The sequence below is a fragment of the Emydura macquarii genome, unplaced genomic scaffold, assembly GCF_026122565.2.
Source record: "Emydura macquarii macquarii isolate MOO-44397 ecotype Brisbane River unplaced genomic scaffold, CSIRO-AGI_Emac_v2 contig_3328, whole genome shotgun sequence".
Lineage (NCBI taxonomy): Eukaryota > Metazoa > Chordata > Testudines > Chelidae > Emydura > Emydura macquarii.
This window is the reverse complement of record NW_027133465.1, coordinates 7,257,111-7,273,598: the sequence shown is the minus strand read 5'-3', so window position 1 is coordinate 7,273,598 and position 16,488 is coordinate 7,257,111. Positions and strand designations below refer to the sequence as shown.

General features: G+C 39.9%; 1 protein-coding gene across 4 annotated transcripts in view; it reads left to right on the top strand.

The window, feature by feature from the left end:
- The window catches only part of C2CD3 (C2 domain containing 3 centriole elongation regulator), a 66,716-nt gene that overhangs the window by 7,579 nt on the left and 42,649 nt on the right, over window positions 1-16,488 (top strand). For all 4 annotated transcript variants that reach the window (XM_067533301.1, XM_067533300.1, XM_067533298.1 and 1 more), the window contains 12 exons: window positions 946-1,090; window positions 1,511-1,689; window positions 3,968-4,177; window positions 5,039-5,151; window positions 5,935-6,053; window positions 6,912-7,034; window positions 8,348-8,815; window positions 9,928-10,079; window positions 12,042-12,285; window positions 13,269-13,452; window positions 14,403-14,586; window positions 16,064-16,236. In XM_067533301.1, coding sequence (XP_067389402.1) covers window positions 946-1,090; window positions 1,511-1,689; window positions 3,968-4,177; window positions 5,039-5,151; window positions 5,935-6,053; window positions 6,912-7,034; window positions 8,348-8,815; window positions 9,928-10,079; window positions 12,042-12,285; window positions 13,269-13,452; window positions 14,403-14,586; window positions 16,064-16,236 — 2,294 coding nt within the window. The remainder of the gene's footprint in view (window positions 1-945; window positions 1,091-1,510; window positions 1,690-3,967; window positions 4,178-5,038; window positions 5,152-5,934; window positions 6,054-6,911; window positions 7,035-8,347; window positions 8,816-9,927; window positions 10,080-12,041; window positions 12,286-13,268; window positions 13,453-14,402; window positions 14,587-16,063; window positions 16,237-16,488) is intronic.

Genomic DNA, 16,488 nt, shown 5'->3' with positions numbered 1-16,488 from the left:
TAGTAACTGAAAGTTGTTACTATCCAGTAGCTATTCAGTGACTTATTCAAATTGCCACTTCTAAGTCCTTCACCTTTTTGACAGATTTAGGGCAGGTCTATGCTGCCGGCAAAATTCAGCGGCTGTCAACAGGAGTTACACAAACTACGCAGAGTAACTTTGTTACTTCCCTTTAGTGTGCCATCTCCACTGTGCTGCGCCGACAGGAAATGCATTCCCATCGGTGCAGCGCTACTGTTTTTTTGAAGGTGTTTTTAATAGATCGACTTCCGGATCGAATGAGTGTGTCTTCACTGCCACTCTATCGATCTGGAAAAATCGATCTGATGGCAGCGTATTTGCCGCCTTCAGTGTATACATAGCCATAGAAGCAAGGCCAAAGTTCCTTTAAGTCAGTGATACTCAGACCTCAGTGATTCAGGAGCCAAATTAGCAATCAACATTACCCAAAAAAGCCATAGTAGTGTGAATTCATTATTTCATTTATAATTATTATATATAATATATTATTCTCGCAGCAAAATGACTGACCAAGTATTCTACAATTGGTTAATAACATGGTAAAAGCATCCTGATTGGTTAATAACTTAGATTAGTTAATAATTAAATCACAGTGTTTTAATATGTATGGTAAAGAGCCGCAGGAGACACATTAAAGAGCCACTTGCAGCTCCCGAGCCACAGTCTGGGTATCACTGCCCTAGGTGGTCCATGCAGATCAGTTTTGAGACACATTGTGAGGGAATCTTGTTTTGTCTCTGCCTGTTCCATATCTCTTAACTGGACTCTTCAGTACTGTCAAGCACTAAATTCACTACTGTTTGAACATTGTAAATAAGTTCAAATCTGGATTTAGAGGTGGCTGTATTATAAACAATGCAATTAGAATTCATATGAAACTGCTATATTAAGAGGGGTATTTTTAAACTCCTCTTGTGTCCACAGTGCTGATATATCCTCTGTGCATGTCTGGGATGGGACAGGCTCCCCTCCGGAATCTCTCTCTGCAGGGAGTGAGGTGTATGACAGTGAGCTGAACGATCCTCACTATGACCAGAGTCTGCTTGAGAACTTGTTTTACACAGCTCATGTAAGTGGGGAACTAGGGGAAGATGCTTAGGCCACAGTCCTATAGTAAAAGAAAATCAAGACATCAGATCAGCAGGAAGATAGAAGTCTTATTGTCAATAAAGTGTTTATGTGTATTGTAGTCTATAGATGTTTATATATAATATAATATATGAAATATATAATATATAAAAATTACATTAAAAATGATAAAAGAAAGTTATTAAGATGACAGTCAAGTACTCACATTGGGAAATGTCAGAATTAAGATTGCCCATGCAGCGTTAATTCTATCCCTTTGTGAGTATGCTTTTTGATAGTCTGATTACATGATTGCATGCTATTTTTCCCACCCTCATTTATTGTGGCTATTGTGTATCTTTTGTTAGCAATGATAATGTTAACTTTTCTTTTTTTTTTTCCCCCCAATATCCCTTTTTAGAAGTCCGATACCAGTTTAAGTGATTTCCTTAGTGATGATGAGGATATTATATCATCTAAAAAAGTAATCAGGAAAAAAAAGCTTGTGAAAGGTGACCATAGAAACCATCAGAGGTCACAAAGGGCTTTGGATTCTAGCATCTGTGATCTGAAAGAGAAGACAGCAGAAATGAAACCCAGGTGAATATTCAGTTACAGTCTCCTTTATGCAATAGCCTCCAATCATAAGTTGACACTAGCAAGCCTCATGGTTTATTCCTATACACTTTCACTTGCATATAGTGCAATATTGCTTTCAGTAACCAATTTGATTAGGAATTTTATGTCTATTTGTATGATGGAACCCAGAGAGTTATCAAACATCATTTAAGAATATGTGACCAGTTGCTTAAAGAGACACAGTCAAGTTAAAAATCATGTTTGCAAAACAAAAACAAAAAGAAGTATCTACCTTTCTAATAATAAATAGCTCTTTGAATTAATAAAAACTGAAAATATTCCTAATCAAAGTTGCTATTCATTTTCTGTACTGTTTGTTTACTTTTTGCGTTTCTTTTAGCTTGCACAATGAAGATAATTTTTTTCATTTTCATTTTTGTTAATAGCCATGTTCACTTTAAAGTTCTTCAGCCAATATTTGGGCTGCCTGCACTGCAGAGGAGTGAAAAATCTTACTCCCTTAGAATTAAAAAACAAGCAAACAAAAAAATAAAAGAACATGTATAACCTTGTTTTTACAAAATGTAGTTCTTAACCAAATTTGAAATGACAATGTTCTTTCAACCTAATGTATGTATTATTTACAAAGCCTCTACAGAAAGCATGTTACCACAGATTTCATAAAAAATAAACAGCAAGCTCAAGGTATCTGTTAGGGCCTCCTCCCTCAGTTCTTGGTTTGCTGACAAGCAAAAGTCCAGAGTCCAGCAGCAGGCAATACCATGGGTTTATTGGGGTAATCACGCAAGAATCCCAATTCTTCATGCCAGTAATTTTCCTTCTTCCCACCTTACTTCCTGTTTGACATCAGTTTTTAAATTTTTTAACCAATCCTAACATATTGTAACATAATTCTCTAACCAATCATACCCCATCACCTTAACTGATTACAATTAGTTATGGAAAAGACAGAAACAATCAAAGAATCAGACAGAAATTATCAGAACAGTGGGTACCATAATGGTCAAACAATATGAAGTGTAAATTCTACAACTACAGCTGTTGACAAGTGGTTAAAAACAAGACAGAATGCTATCAAACAAAGTTTTCTTTGAGCATTCTAGGGTCTTTTCTTTATCTGGAGACGTTAGACTGGATCGCCTTCTAACCAGCCTAGTATTACCTTGTTTTAATGTAATTTGTTTGGAATGTGTGGATGTGATCACACGCTTCAGTTTATGGCTGCCCCGGCTGCTTAACCAAAGTACATGGCCTCAGACTGTCACAATGAGAGAAGGCCCATAGACAGGTGGCCTGTGATTTTGATTCTTTGTTTCTATACTCCTATAACTAGCTAAGTGATGATAATATACTTAAACAATCATAGGCCTTTACAGGCAGGCCTAAATATCTATATTCTAACAGTATCTTGCCTAATTTAAGATAAAATCCACAGCTAAACATGAAACAAACAAGAAAAAAAAAAAAGAATAAATACAACTCTTAGCATAAAAGATTCTGACAAACAGAGAGGAAGTTACACCAAGCAATACTGTATTCACATTGAGAGAAGCTTCATTGTCAGTCTCACACACTATTTACAGTGACACCTCTCAGTAACCCAGTTAACCAATTTAATGATACACTGAACTTTTCTTTAAACCCAAACCAATATACTTCCTTGACTTCCTAAATGGCTGTGCTGACTTTCCCAAATTCCACACATGCTGCTATCATTGCATTCTACTGTCTGCAGGTGAAATTCACTTTTGTGGAGAAGCAGCACAAAAAGCCTGTGTACCACTAAAGCCCTCAAAATTAGGTTTACATGCTATGTATGTGGTGCATAAGCCTGTCCCCTGCATCCAAGTGAACTTACCCTATGTCTGTTGCAGCATCTGCATTCTCTAACCACTGTCACAGACTCCCTGAGCCTTTTCTTGTTGCGGTGCTGGGTTGGTAGGGTATCCTATCTTTTGCAGTTTGAATTGCATGGAAAGAAAACATCTGCACTTTTCCTTCTTAATATAGGTATATTTTAAGAACATAGCACATTTTAATTTAGAAGACACCTTCATTATCTGCAGTTTATATATTTTGAGTGTAAAGTGTGAGTAGGGAACTTGTGATGAAAAGTGCAGTACAGTGAAAAAACAAATGTGCATGTTCATGTGTTGTGAACAGTTAAAAAAATCAAAAAACCTTGCCAGACTACAGTTTTCCCTTTGGGTTTGGCTACAATGAATGTTTGTCTAAGCCGGATTCTCTATTTTACCCTTTTCAACTCTTCTCCTGCTAGACCACTACCACCTTCTGAAGCTCCCTCTGAATACGCAGAGGCAGGTCAAGCCACAACCTTGACCGAGGATAGACTGGCTTTGCTGGGTCGAATACACTTAGCCAGAGTCGTCATTGAATGCTTGAGAATTCCTCCTGAAAGCACCCAGAATACACCAGGCAAGAAAAGCTTCACAGGGAAACCACCAAGACCAGCGTTAGCTAAAAAGCGGTAAGAGTGATTATTTTAGGTGTTTTTTCCCCCTGCATTGGATATTGGATCCAGGGTTCTCTGAGTGCTGGTGTCTTACTCAATTGAACTGATCTCAGTAGGGTTCTGAGGTTTTCCGTCCTTGTCTTAGGAGGTAACATGTCATAGACTTTTAAAGTGAAATACATTGATAAAATATGCAGTGGTGTTGTAGCCCCGTGTTGGTCCCAGGATATTAGAGAGACATGGTGGGTGTGGAGTGCTGTCTAAACTTGAAAGCATCTTTCTCTCACAACAGAAGTTGGTCCAATAAAAGATATCACCGTGCCTCATTGATAAAATATCTTGATCTTGTTGAAGTCTAAGTTCAGGTTGTGCATTTTTCTGTAGTGTTAAGGAACTGCATGTTCGTATTGTAGGTGTTTGCATGTTGGAAATGAAAGCGAGTTTGTGGAGAAGAAGAATCTGTGAGGGCATTTGGGTGATCTGATGTTTGCAGGGTAAAGCGTATGAATTGAGATTATTCTGGGTAGCACAGTTGTTTTAACAGGTTATTTCCTTGATAGGAAATGTATGTACACAACCTTAACTCTAACTCAACAAATGTTGTTCTTGGATATTGTGTAAGTAACAGTCTTTCATTACATTGGACAATAAATTCTTTCATCTCTTAGTTTTTTAACCAAGTCTGTAGCAGCAGCGCTCAGATAAAACAGATGCATTAAAAAAACCTCTAATCCACTAATACTGAAGGACCTATGGGCCCAGTAACTTGAGCTTGTAACACTGTGGCTACAAAGTTTACTTCTGTTGTGTAGGGCCTTAATAGGGGCAGTAAACTACTGATAGGTTGGGATCTTTAATTCATTTTTTCATTTGTAGCACTTTCTTTGTTGAGTACCACTTTCCAGTGGGAGTCTCCAAAAATGAAACAGGACATATTTCCATAACAACAGAAGTGATTCGGATAGCTTCAAGTAAAATCACAGGCGAAGGTAAGAGTTTTATTTATTTATTTTTCTTAACCTCAGTTGTGTTGAATTCTACACCATGTAGAATGTAATAGCTCAGGGATTCTCAAACTGGAGGTCGTGACCCCTCAGGGAGTCGTGAGGTTATTGTGGTGGAGGGGGTGTGTGTGTGTCATAAGCTGTCAGCCCCCGCGCATGCCGGTAAGGGTGGCATCGCATAGGGGGGTGGGTCATCACTTTTTGGGTGGGATCATCACAGCCTGAAATATTTTCAAAGGGGGGCCCAGCAGAAAAGTTTGAGAACCCTTGTAGTAGCTCTTTCTGATACTTTTTTATGCTTTGGGAAAGGGAGATCCAAAACATCCACATGTGAACCTTCATTAGTTGCATCTGACCCAGGATAGTAGTCGGTGCATAGGACCACAGGGACTTTAGAGATGGAATATTCTCCTTCAGGGAAAAAGGATCCAAACATATAATTGAGTTTAATATTACAAATGAACGAATAAACCAAATGGCAGTGTGACTAGCAGACTGTTTTTCCCCAAGAGAAAACTTTCTTAACGCACAGATAAGGCCTAACACTTGTTACTCCTGCAAAAAGGTAAGTTCGTAGGATGTTAAAAGAGAATTTAATAGCTGAAAACTAACAATATTCTATTTAATTGATTCTGTTCCTCATACTCCATCCACTCTCTTTATATGGCCCAAGATATACACAAAGATTTCTCTACTCCTGTTCAACTTCATGAAACAGGGCAGCCCTGGATCAAGACAAACACTCATAGTTGTCAATCTTCCTTACAGTGGTGAAATTTCAACAGCGGTTTGTGTTCCCTATTCATTTCGGTGAAATGATGCTAGAGCATTGGTGGAACTCTGATCTTGCCTTCAAAATCTACATGAGAAAAAGCACACAGAAAAAGGTACTTTCCACAAGTTATTTAATCTGTGTAGGGAAAAAATTCATCTGTTTTGGGCACCCAAATACTGTACTTGTGTACAATCTGAAGTCCTTTCTACATTATCTACAGTGCTGTATTGGAATTGCTCTAATCTCAATCACAAGAGAAAAATAGACAAATTGGTGGCATCCAAATGGGTTGCTTCTTTAAGTTATAACTTTTGGGATATTTTAAAAGGCTATGAGGTATGTGCAGCTGCTTTTAGTGGAATAATGTAGTGTTCATATCTCAGTTCAAGACTGAAAGACCCAAATAAGTTTCTTCTTCACCCTTCTCTAAAATCACAGTATTGCCGTTTAAGGGGTTGAGGTGGATTTAAGCATTTAAACAGACATGAGGAATCCAGCATTTCTCCGTGTGGCACATACTTAGTGCTGCTGTCTGTAGAAAGTCAGGGAGTGGTGCTAACTCAATTCCTATTTTGTTTTAATCAGCAGTAATGTTAAAAATATCACTTTCCATCTGCCCTAATAAGTCTTTCTTCTAATGGAAAAGGATGAATAATTTGTTTCTTGTATGTAAAATCATATTCTATCCTGGAATCTGGGACACTTCTCTTGCAGTGACCTAGAGTTCTCACAGAAATTGAGATCACTTCCTTTCCATCATCCCTTGATGATGCCTAGATCAGGAACTAATGGACACCTTAGTTCTATACAAGTTGGGTTTATATTAATATAATAATGAGACTCTGTGCTGAAAAGGAGAACAGTGACTTATAGGCTCCTGCAGAAGTTGTCACTTCACAATAACTCTTGGGTTTCTTCCTGATCAGCAAATCTGGCAGAAATCTTAGTGTGTATTTTTTTCTGTCCTCAGCCAGTGCTGATTGGCTCAGCAACTCTTACCCTGCGGAAGGTTATCCAGTCAGAACTGCTCACTGTCAGCTGTGAGCTACCTGTGGAGGAAGAAGGAGGTCAGACACAGCTTGGACCTATAAAGGTAAATAAATTCCCATACACTGTTTGAGTTAAATCATCTTTTATGGTTCCATTTTGGTGGCTGAATACCTTTTCTCTTCTTTTTTTTTCTTGGACGCCACATCTCAAAGCTGAAGGTTTGTGTGTACAGTAGAGTAGAACCCTGATTGATTGATTGATTGATTGATTTTTAAAAAGGCTTTGGGGAGATACCTGTAATCTTAAAATCAGGAGTACTCATAATTGTAGTTCCTCTGAGTAAAGCCATCCAGTTCAGGTGAAGGGAAGGAGGAGTTGTCTACCTGGGAACTTCATCCCTCTAAAGCTGGGGAACCCCTGGGGAATGTAAGCAAAGGTTGGTTCAGTTACTTTTGTAGTCCACCAGAATGGCAAGTGTTTTCTATTGTTGGGCTTGAAAAACCCACTGACCAGAGTGAGTGGGCAGATTCTCTTCTCCAAAGACCAGAGGAAGCCATGGAGCATAGTGGCCAGGGAGCTGATATACTTGCCATTCAGTGAGACAGTTGTGCATGGACTGAGTTAGTGAACAGAAGGATAAGCGAGACTGTGTTGGTTACAGGGCGGAATGGAATGGGATAGTATGAGAAAGGAAAAGAATGGAGGGAGGAATGAAGAGGCAGTGTGGATGGAGGAGTGGATGAGAAAGGAGGGAGAGAGTGAAGGGGAGGGAATGCAGTGAATTGTGCAAATGATAGGAAAAAGAGGGAATGGAGCCTGAGGAGGGAGCGATTTGGAAACAAGTAAAATGAATGGGGAAATCAGTGGTGAAGGAGGAAGCGACTGAAAGAACAGGAGAAAAGGGAGGAGTGCAGAAAGAGGTAGCTGAAATGAAGGGGGAGAGAAATAAAGGGAAGGAAATATTACAATACAGAAAAATTAAACTGGAATAGTTATTGAAAGTTGGAGGAACAGACAAAGATACCGTAGCAGGAGGGAAAAAAATGAAATGAAGCAAGAGAGAAGAAAATACAAATGCAAGGGAGGAATTCATTGCCAAAGTATTGTGATCAAATAATGCTATATAATGTGAACAAAATAACGTATAGACACATACAAAAAATGTACCCAATGGAAGGTAGAATTTTTCACCCTGGCTAGTTGGTGTGAAGTAAATTTTTCAGGCTGTATTATTGCATAGGTTTGAAATTGTTCAGGTTTTCTTCATTTAGGGAGGGGTGGAGGAAAGGTTCCAGAAGGAAAATTAATACAGCTTTTGAACCAAGTATGCTGTATATTTCCATCTTTATATTACTGGGCCTGTCCTTCGTTGAGGGCAGATATTCTAATTCGATATTTTCTCCTTCTATAATTCAGGTATCATTGGAGCTTGCAGCTGATAACAAAGACTTTACCAGTGTCAATGCCAGGTCAGCTAGTACTGTCCAGCAAGCCTCAGTTTATGCCATAAGAAGTCCAGGGATTAAATTACAAGAAGCTGATAGAAATGTTATACATGCAAAAAGCCCTCGACTTTTGAAACAAAGCAACCAGGAATCTTCAAAGACAGCAGAAGTACCCAGCACAGGCGTGCTGCAGTCATCACCATCCATTCCATTGTCTGTGTCCCGTAACCTGATGACGCAAATAAATGCATCTGAAGAGGATGGATTATTATTGCATGTATTGTTAATGGTGCATGATGGAAAGGATTTTATTGCTGGAGACTCTGGAATCCATGGTCCCTGCAATGTGTATTTAAACTGCAAACTGTTCAGCACAGAGGCAGCAACAAGATCTGCTGTCATGTGGGGCACAACACAACCTGCCTTTTGCTTTTCTCAGGTAAGTCACACGCCTCTCCTTTTACACTGTCTAAATTGCATAGTTCCATGAGGGCAAACTTTTCCCAAGTCAAAGTTTTTATCTAAATACAAACCTGTATATTCATAAGGACTTCTCCGCCTGTCTCTATCTGATGTATTAAAGTGCTCTTATAACTATTTTGGTCATACCACAAACCATGAAATGCCGGTGAGTCCTGGAATTGCCAAAACAGTAAACAAGATCTTTAAATACCAGAGGAAAATAGGCAGGGAAGCCCATATACTATAAAGCATGGAAAAGAAGGCAACTACTTTCTGTGGGGAGGGAAAAAAATGTTTATAATGGTGTGTCCAGTGCTGTATGGTTGGAGTGATGACTTTATTGCTTTATAATCCTATATTTTTTATCTTCACATAAAATATGCCTTCATCAACACAAAAGCTAAAGTTAATGCAGTGTTAAGGGAAAGAAGCCTCAGCCAGGAAATTCCAGAAGTTCAGACTTCAGTTATACAAACTCAGCCACATTGCACATCCTGTGTATTTACTTCCATCATTTTGACCAAATTAATGTTATAGCAGAAATCCCTTTTTTTTTTGTTGTTGTTTTTGTTTTCTTGGGGTTTTTTTCCCCTTAGAAATATCAAGAATGTCAAATTTATTTTCCCCAGTTTTACAGAAGGATTAATTGGGAGTCTTAGAGATGTGGATTGTGAGAGTTCTCAGGCCTTAACTGAAGGCATGGTTTTGTTGAAAGATGTATCAAAGACCTATTTTTACCAAGTCACTTCACTGGTATTTATAATAAATAGGTGTTAGCCCTACACCTTTTCCCCCACCCCACCCCCAAAAAAAGAAGTTTAAAACAATCCGAGTAAAAATCACTTGACATCTCAATCACACTTTGTTTGCATGGTATGTTTTCCAGTTCTGCCAAAAGTGGGTAGAAAAGCCTGAACTGAATTTTTAACTGAGGTCTCCAACCAACAGTACTTAAACCACTAGGCAAATCTTCCTCTGTTAAATACTTCCTTTGAGAATACTCTGTATTTGACAAACAGCTTTGGACCTTCTGTTTTTAATGCAGTTTGCTTCATTTACTAGTTATGCAGTAAACTCTCTACATATTAGGTGATTCCTGTTTCAATGACTCCCAAACATCTGGAGAGACTGAAGAACAATGTAATGATTATTGAAGCCTGGAACAAGATGCGAACCCCAGGATGCGACAGGCTGCTAGGACTGGTGAAGCTTCCTCTGCATCAGTTTTACATGTCATTCAGGTAAACAGGCTCTTGAACCTTTTTGTTCCATTTTTGACTAGAGGGTAGGGCATGTGCTGTCTAGTGGCAGGGGAAAGAAAGGGAATGAGGGTGTGTCTACACTGACTGTGGCGAATGATCGATCTATCCGGATCGATTGAGCAGAAGTGAAGACCTGCTCAATCAATCCGGAAGTTGATCTATTAAAACCACCTGCAAAAAAAGCGTAGCACTGTGTTGATGGGTATGCATTTCTCGTCCGCACAACGCAGTGGAAATGGCACGCTAAACAAAAGTTATGAAGTCGACGGGAGTTACGCAAGCTGCTCTTTGTAGCTTGCGTAACTCCCATCGACTACTGCCGAATTTTGCCGGCAGTATAGACCAGGCCTGAGTGTATCCTTGCAGCAGTTTGTGCAACTCTGCTGTGTCTTGCAGGATGCAAGGATTGGGGACCAGACCCTAAAACACGTGTCCTTGGTCAGATTGGAAATGCTTTGTCACCAGTACAAAATGTCTGATCCATATTATTAAACTATATTCTCTATTGGAACTTTGTTAAAGTAGCATTGGCATTAAGTCACCGATCCTGCAATCAGATCCTTGGAGGAGGATTCATATGCCTGTGCAGAGCCCACTTTAAAGGGACACTGCATGAGTGCAGGAGATATGATTGCAAGGTCAGGCGCTACATTTGTAACAAGAAAATCTATAAGACAAGCAATAGTGCTCCCACTGATGTTCATTAATGTGAAATGTATGACTTTCACTGCTTTAAATCCACCATTCTCACAGCACTGTGGTGGTGCAGAAAAGTAAGAGGTTAAAAAGTGAACAGCCCATAGAAATGAAGACAGCTGCAGTGCTCTCCAACTAAACCAGCTTAACTCAGCCTTTTTGTAAGAAAATATGGCTGTAGCAGATCAACTTGACCACTCTCCAATAGCAAGCCATGGCCGTCATAGTGATCAATAGTTATATTGGATTGGAATAGAAATTGGTGAGTGCACTATTAAACATATTCAGTGCCTTACATTTGTTTCAATCGGTCTGTTCCCAAACTGTGACTGAAATAAGCAGGTGATCTTATCTGTAAGACTACCAAAGAATGGTCAGTTTACATAGTGTAGGATAGTGCCTCTAACAAAAAATATGGTCTGAATAGCTCAACTTTTAGTTGTAATTGTCTCATTATCACATGGTCTTTCCTGAATGTTTTTTCCCCACTTTTGTTCAGTGTTTTGGTTCCTTCCTCCCGTACTGTAAAGGCAGCTTTTTATCAAGCAATACCTGCCTAAAGAGATTAAAATTGATCAAAATAAAGGACACAAGATATATTATTTTTAATTCAAGTTACTGGTTCCTGGCATTTCAATCAGATTAAACAGAAGAGCAAATCAGTTAGTGCTTCAGTTAAGTGGAAGGTGCTTTATTCAGTTCAGTGCACGCTAGACTCTGGGATTTATCAAGAAGTAAATACATGTTGCTATGAGTCTTCCAGCTGCTACCACTTAAAGGCCTTGATATTTCTGTGGAACACTCCACCCTCACCCATCTTTTTGTTCTTTTTCAATGGTTTTTAACTAGTAAAATCATACACTTGATGGCTGTTTTTGTAGTCTAGTGGCAGTATGTTGCGCTCCTAAATGGGGATCTTTGAACAGGTCCCTAACTCTCATCCTTCATTCCCTGGGCTGGTAGTAGCTGAGAGCACTTCACCTCATTTTCTAGAGACCATGGCTCACTAGCTAGTGAAGGCAGTCTCTCCTGTCCACCAGAAGGTGGAATCGGTGTGATGTGAAGCTCAAAGGTAGTGGGCAAAATTTAATGGTGGGGGGGAGGGGGAGGTGGGGTCTCCTTATCTGTGATGGGTCTTTGTAAGACCCAAGTTTTGTAAAAAAATGGCTCCAGGTGAAACAAGCTATGTGCCTAGGTATGTGATACGCAAGCAGCTTGTTCTCATACCTGTTTCCTCCTCTCCAGAGACCCCAAGATTTCTCGCCTGCTGCTTCAAGCTCAGTATCCAGTGGTTGCAGTGGACAGCTATATGCCTGTGATAGATGTTTTTACAGGCAATAAAAATGGAAGCCTCAGGGTCATGCTGGCAATGGGTTCAGCTGATCAAATCGTGGCACTGCAGAGACTAAAAAATGAAGAAGGAACTGTACCTCCCATCATGCAGCGGCCTCCCCACTCTCTGGATCCTCCCCCTGTGAGTCACTCAATGGTACGCTCTAGTAACTGCTGCTTTGGCTTTAAGAGACTCATTACAAGAAATCTCACCTTGTTTGGTTTAATCTTTGATAAACCAGGGGTCCATGATCGTGTTGGGGTTTTGTTTTGTTTTTTTGGTCGGAGTCTGTTTCATACTGTAGATTGTCATGTTGTCACCCCTCGTTCCAAGCGATGGCACAGTTGCTGTATCTATACTTTACTTTTTTTCCTATCCCTTCCTCACTCCCCTATCTCCATTCTCTTTTATCCTGTTCTCTTGTTTTTTTCCCCTCTTAATTTACCGTTGCTTCCCCTACCTGCACACTCGCTACCAGCAGCCCATATTCTGTGTCTGTTGGTGGTTCTCTAGGGAGGCTTGGACGTGTACTCTTGCAGCTGACCTATATTGTGAGAGGAGACATGCAATTTGGGCTAGTGAACTGCTTTCCTGAGCTTATAGCTCTGTATGTATGATCTGATACTCTGTCTAGCTGTATTATGGACTACATGCCACAGGAGAGGGAAGGTGAATTTAAAGAAGCTGCCCACAACAGCATGTTTGAAATAGAAATCAGAGTGAATCCAGGGTCATGTATTTCTTCCTCCCTTCCCCCCACCTCCCTGCCTACTGCTTACCCTCTCTGCATCCCCATTGCTCTCATATGCATTAGAATTGTCGATAGTGTCCATCATTATAATGTCTAAGCCCTGACCCTCTGCACCATGTGCACCCAACACTAGTCTGTTATTCCCCCAGGGAACTCGCCCCTGAGTTTGGGAAAGACTTTTATGAATGGTTAGAGTCAAGGGGAGAGATGTTCCTCATTCTCCAAACAAAAGTTGCTACCCCATTTTTAATGCTTATGTCAACTATAGAAGAAATGACTGATGCAATTTCAGTGCCAGGGTGGTAAACTTCATCTCGTTCCTTTAGAAATGTAGCTCTTGTACGCTCTCGCCTGAGGTGCTGCTCTTGTTCTTGTTTATCTTATTTAGCAGCTGGAGAAAGAAAGGGAAGGACTGATGGAGCATGTATTCGAGATCCATGTGGAGAATGTGAAAGGGCTCACGCCCCTACAGTCCACAGTCTGGGGAGAGGCTGACTGTTATGTGCAATACTATTTTCCAGTTCAGGAACCTGACTCCAGTGTGTTACAAGGGACCGAATTATATGAAAATGGTAAGTTTGATTTGTGATAGGACCTTGTGTAGAGCATTGCTTTAGCTAAGTGTTGTTTGTTTCTATTCTAGCTGACTGGGTAAAATGTCTGTATCTCTGTGCTGTCCTGGTATGGCTAGTGCTTTCTTCACACAGCAGAAAGTCAGTGTTCAGCTAACGTTGGGTTAGCTCAACAAACTAAAAGATGCTCCCTATGAGGTAGAAAGCAAACTTCTCATTAATTTTCAATAGAAGGTATCAGGTCTTATGTCCATTGACTTAGCACCTTTCACCTAAGGATCTGAAGGGACTTAATAAACTTAGACCCCGATCCTGCAAAGATAGAAGCATGTGCTTAACTTCACAAACTGTGAGTAATCCATTGATTTCAATACAGACTTCACATGCATAAGACTTTGCAGGAAAAAGTCCATAAACTGACTTACAGGCTTTGTATAGAGCTTGTTTCAGCTACTGCAGAAGTGAGGTATGGCACTTGCTTTAATTGTAACACGATGCAAAGTTTTAGGACTGGATGATCTCTGCAGTTAAAACTGCAGGAGTATTGGTACATATAATTCCTGAAGGGGGAATTGGGACAGGACACCTGAGCTAACCTCTTCTTTTGCTAAAAGTGCCATGGGCTAGTGCTTCTGGCAGTCAGAGGTTTAGGGTCGCTAGTGCTTTGGACCTCTGATTTATATCTCATCCAAAAGATAGCACTTCCAGCAGCCCACTGAAGAACAATTGCTGTGGAATTAGTTCAGTGCTGCTTTTGAATCACCAGCACTACATTCTGTAGCATCCAGGTGTTTCTTTGAGACTCCAATGGTGGGAGAGTTTGGACAATGAGCTTTTAAGCAAATTCACATTGGGTTGTTTTCGGATTACAGTTTGAGTGCTTGCCATCTTGTTCCTTGGATATGTAAAGTTGGGATCAAATATTTAACTGGCTTTGTTTGATTTTGTAGGCATTAAGTTAAAGCCTTTCCGCTCAGCAACTACTTTGTGTATCCCTGATCCCATTTTTAATGATGAGCATCATCATTCCTTATTGGTACCTGCTGATGTCCCAGTACAGAGACTCCTGCTCAATGCATTTTCTTCACAAGGATTAGCAGGTGGAGGAGGAATTCCATTTGAAATCTGGTGCAGGTACAGAATAAAGATCCATTTCTTCACAGCTTGGAGAACAGTGAGACTAGAAGAGTGTCTAACAGTGAAAATATCTTGCCAAGCAATAAATTACTGATGTTCCTATGGAATATTCATTTTATTCCTCTGAAAGACTGCATTTACAGAGAGATATTTTTACCTGATTTTTCCAGAGATGCTGATCACCTGACTCTCTCTTTAACATCACTGTTGTTGATGACATAAGTTGTACTCTCGCTTTATAGCTAGTTTTAATCATCTGTGCATTGGGTTTAAATAATCCATGTGTCCTTACATTCCATTTCTTAATAAAGTGGCAGTAGGTGTTATTTTATGCTGCTCTTTTATTGCTTCTTTCCGCTATGCCTGATTTTAGAAGAATATTGTATGAATTTTTCCATATGGCGAGTTTTGTCTTCTGTATATCCCACACGTTGTATGACCCTCTACTGCTCATCACTTAAACACCCCACTCTAACCCAGTCTAAAGAAAATGCTTGGCTTAAACATGCAGCAAACTCAGGCTCTCGTGAGCTAGCTGAGTGTTTTATAGAGCCAAGAACCCTTCACTGCAAGCATCCTGAGGCCAGTTCTCCAAGTTTCAAATCTAGAAACTGTCAGGAAGAACCTATTAGCAGATCTCCACTGTTGGCGTGATGCTTAGGCACAGAGACTACTAGGCAGGTAGGCCCCAGACAGAATATGTCTTTCTGTAATAAAATCAGCACCTCAAGAATACATCTAGAAGCAGATGGGAAGCCAGCACAGAAGAACAGATATAATGTCCCTGTGACAGTGTGAATTGCTAACCAGGCAAAGATTTTTACTTTTTCCATCAGATGAATTTTCTGTTGGACTACAGGGCTTAGCACCAGTGAAAAGGGAAGTGCAAATTTATAAAGCTTACCACTTCATCCAACCTCATGCAGACTCTCATACTAAAAATACACTTACATGTGTGCATGTGGTTACCTTTCTCCTGACCTGATCATTGTTTACTAAATGGAATGCATTGGTTTTAAAACTGTAGTTCATAGCTGAAGAGTACAGTTTAAAAACTATCTAGTAATTATTTTCAGGTATTCCTTACGGCTGGTAAACTGGTGCTCCAAGAACAAACTTCATGGTATTGTGATTTTAAATCCTTTTTCATAGTCTTGCATCAGGCTCTCAGTAATTTACATACATTTTATTGTTTGGTCTATTTTGTTTCCTTTTGTTTTCTTTTGGATGCCAGTTTTTAGTTGAGGAATTGATAGATGACCTTCTGTGCCTGTCACATCAGTATAGTTGTTGAACTACCATATCTGGAGTATTCCGACTATTCACCTGAAATTTCCCTTGTGTGAGTTTCTCTAAATGTAGGAAAGTATCTAAAAGATGTGTGAATTAAAGCTGACTAGTATTCAATATTGAGACAGTAATTACTACGGCTTGACCAAAATGTTATGTTGATGCTTCTTTGTGTCTTGCACAGGTACTATTATCCTAATGTCAGAGATCAGATGGTTGCAAAAGGGACCTTGCCGCTGTCACGCTTGTGTGCCATGGTAACAATGCAGCACCGCAAAGAAGTAGGGATACAGACCTTTATTCTTCCTTTAGTCCCAAGAACCGACTGCTCAGAAGAACTCCATCCACGATCCTCAGGTAAGTGAAGACATTCCTTTCTTCTAAAAAGTGAAGTGTGTATCCACTGCTAAGGAGAACAAGAGAAATTCACATTTACTGCAGACTAATAATAATCCAGCATGTTGGTCCTGCCAGTCCAAGATGTCAAAACTCACTGTTTGAAATCAGTGACAAAACTTCCACTGACTTCAGTGGGAGTAAGGTTGGGCTCGTATTGTATTTACTTATTAGAAAACTGTTTGAATGAGCCGGCCCTGGGCCTACCACTTC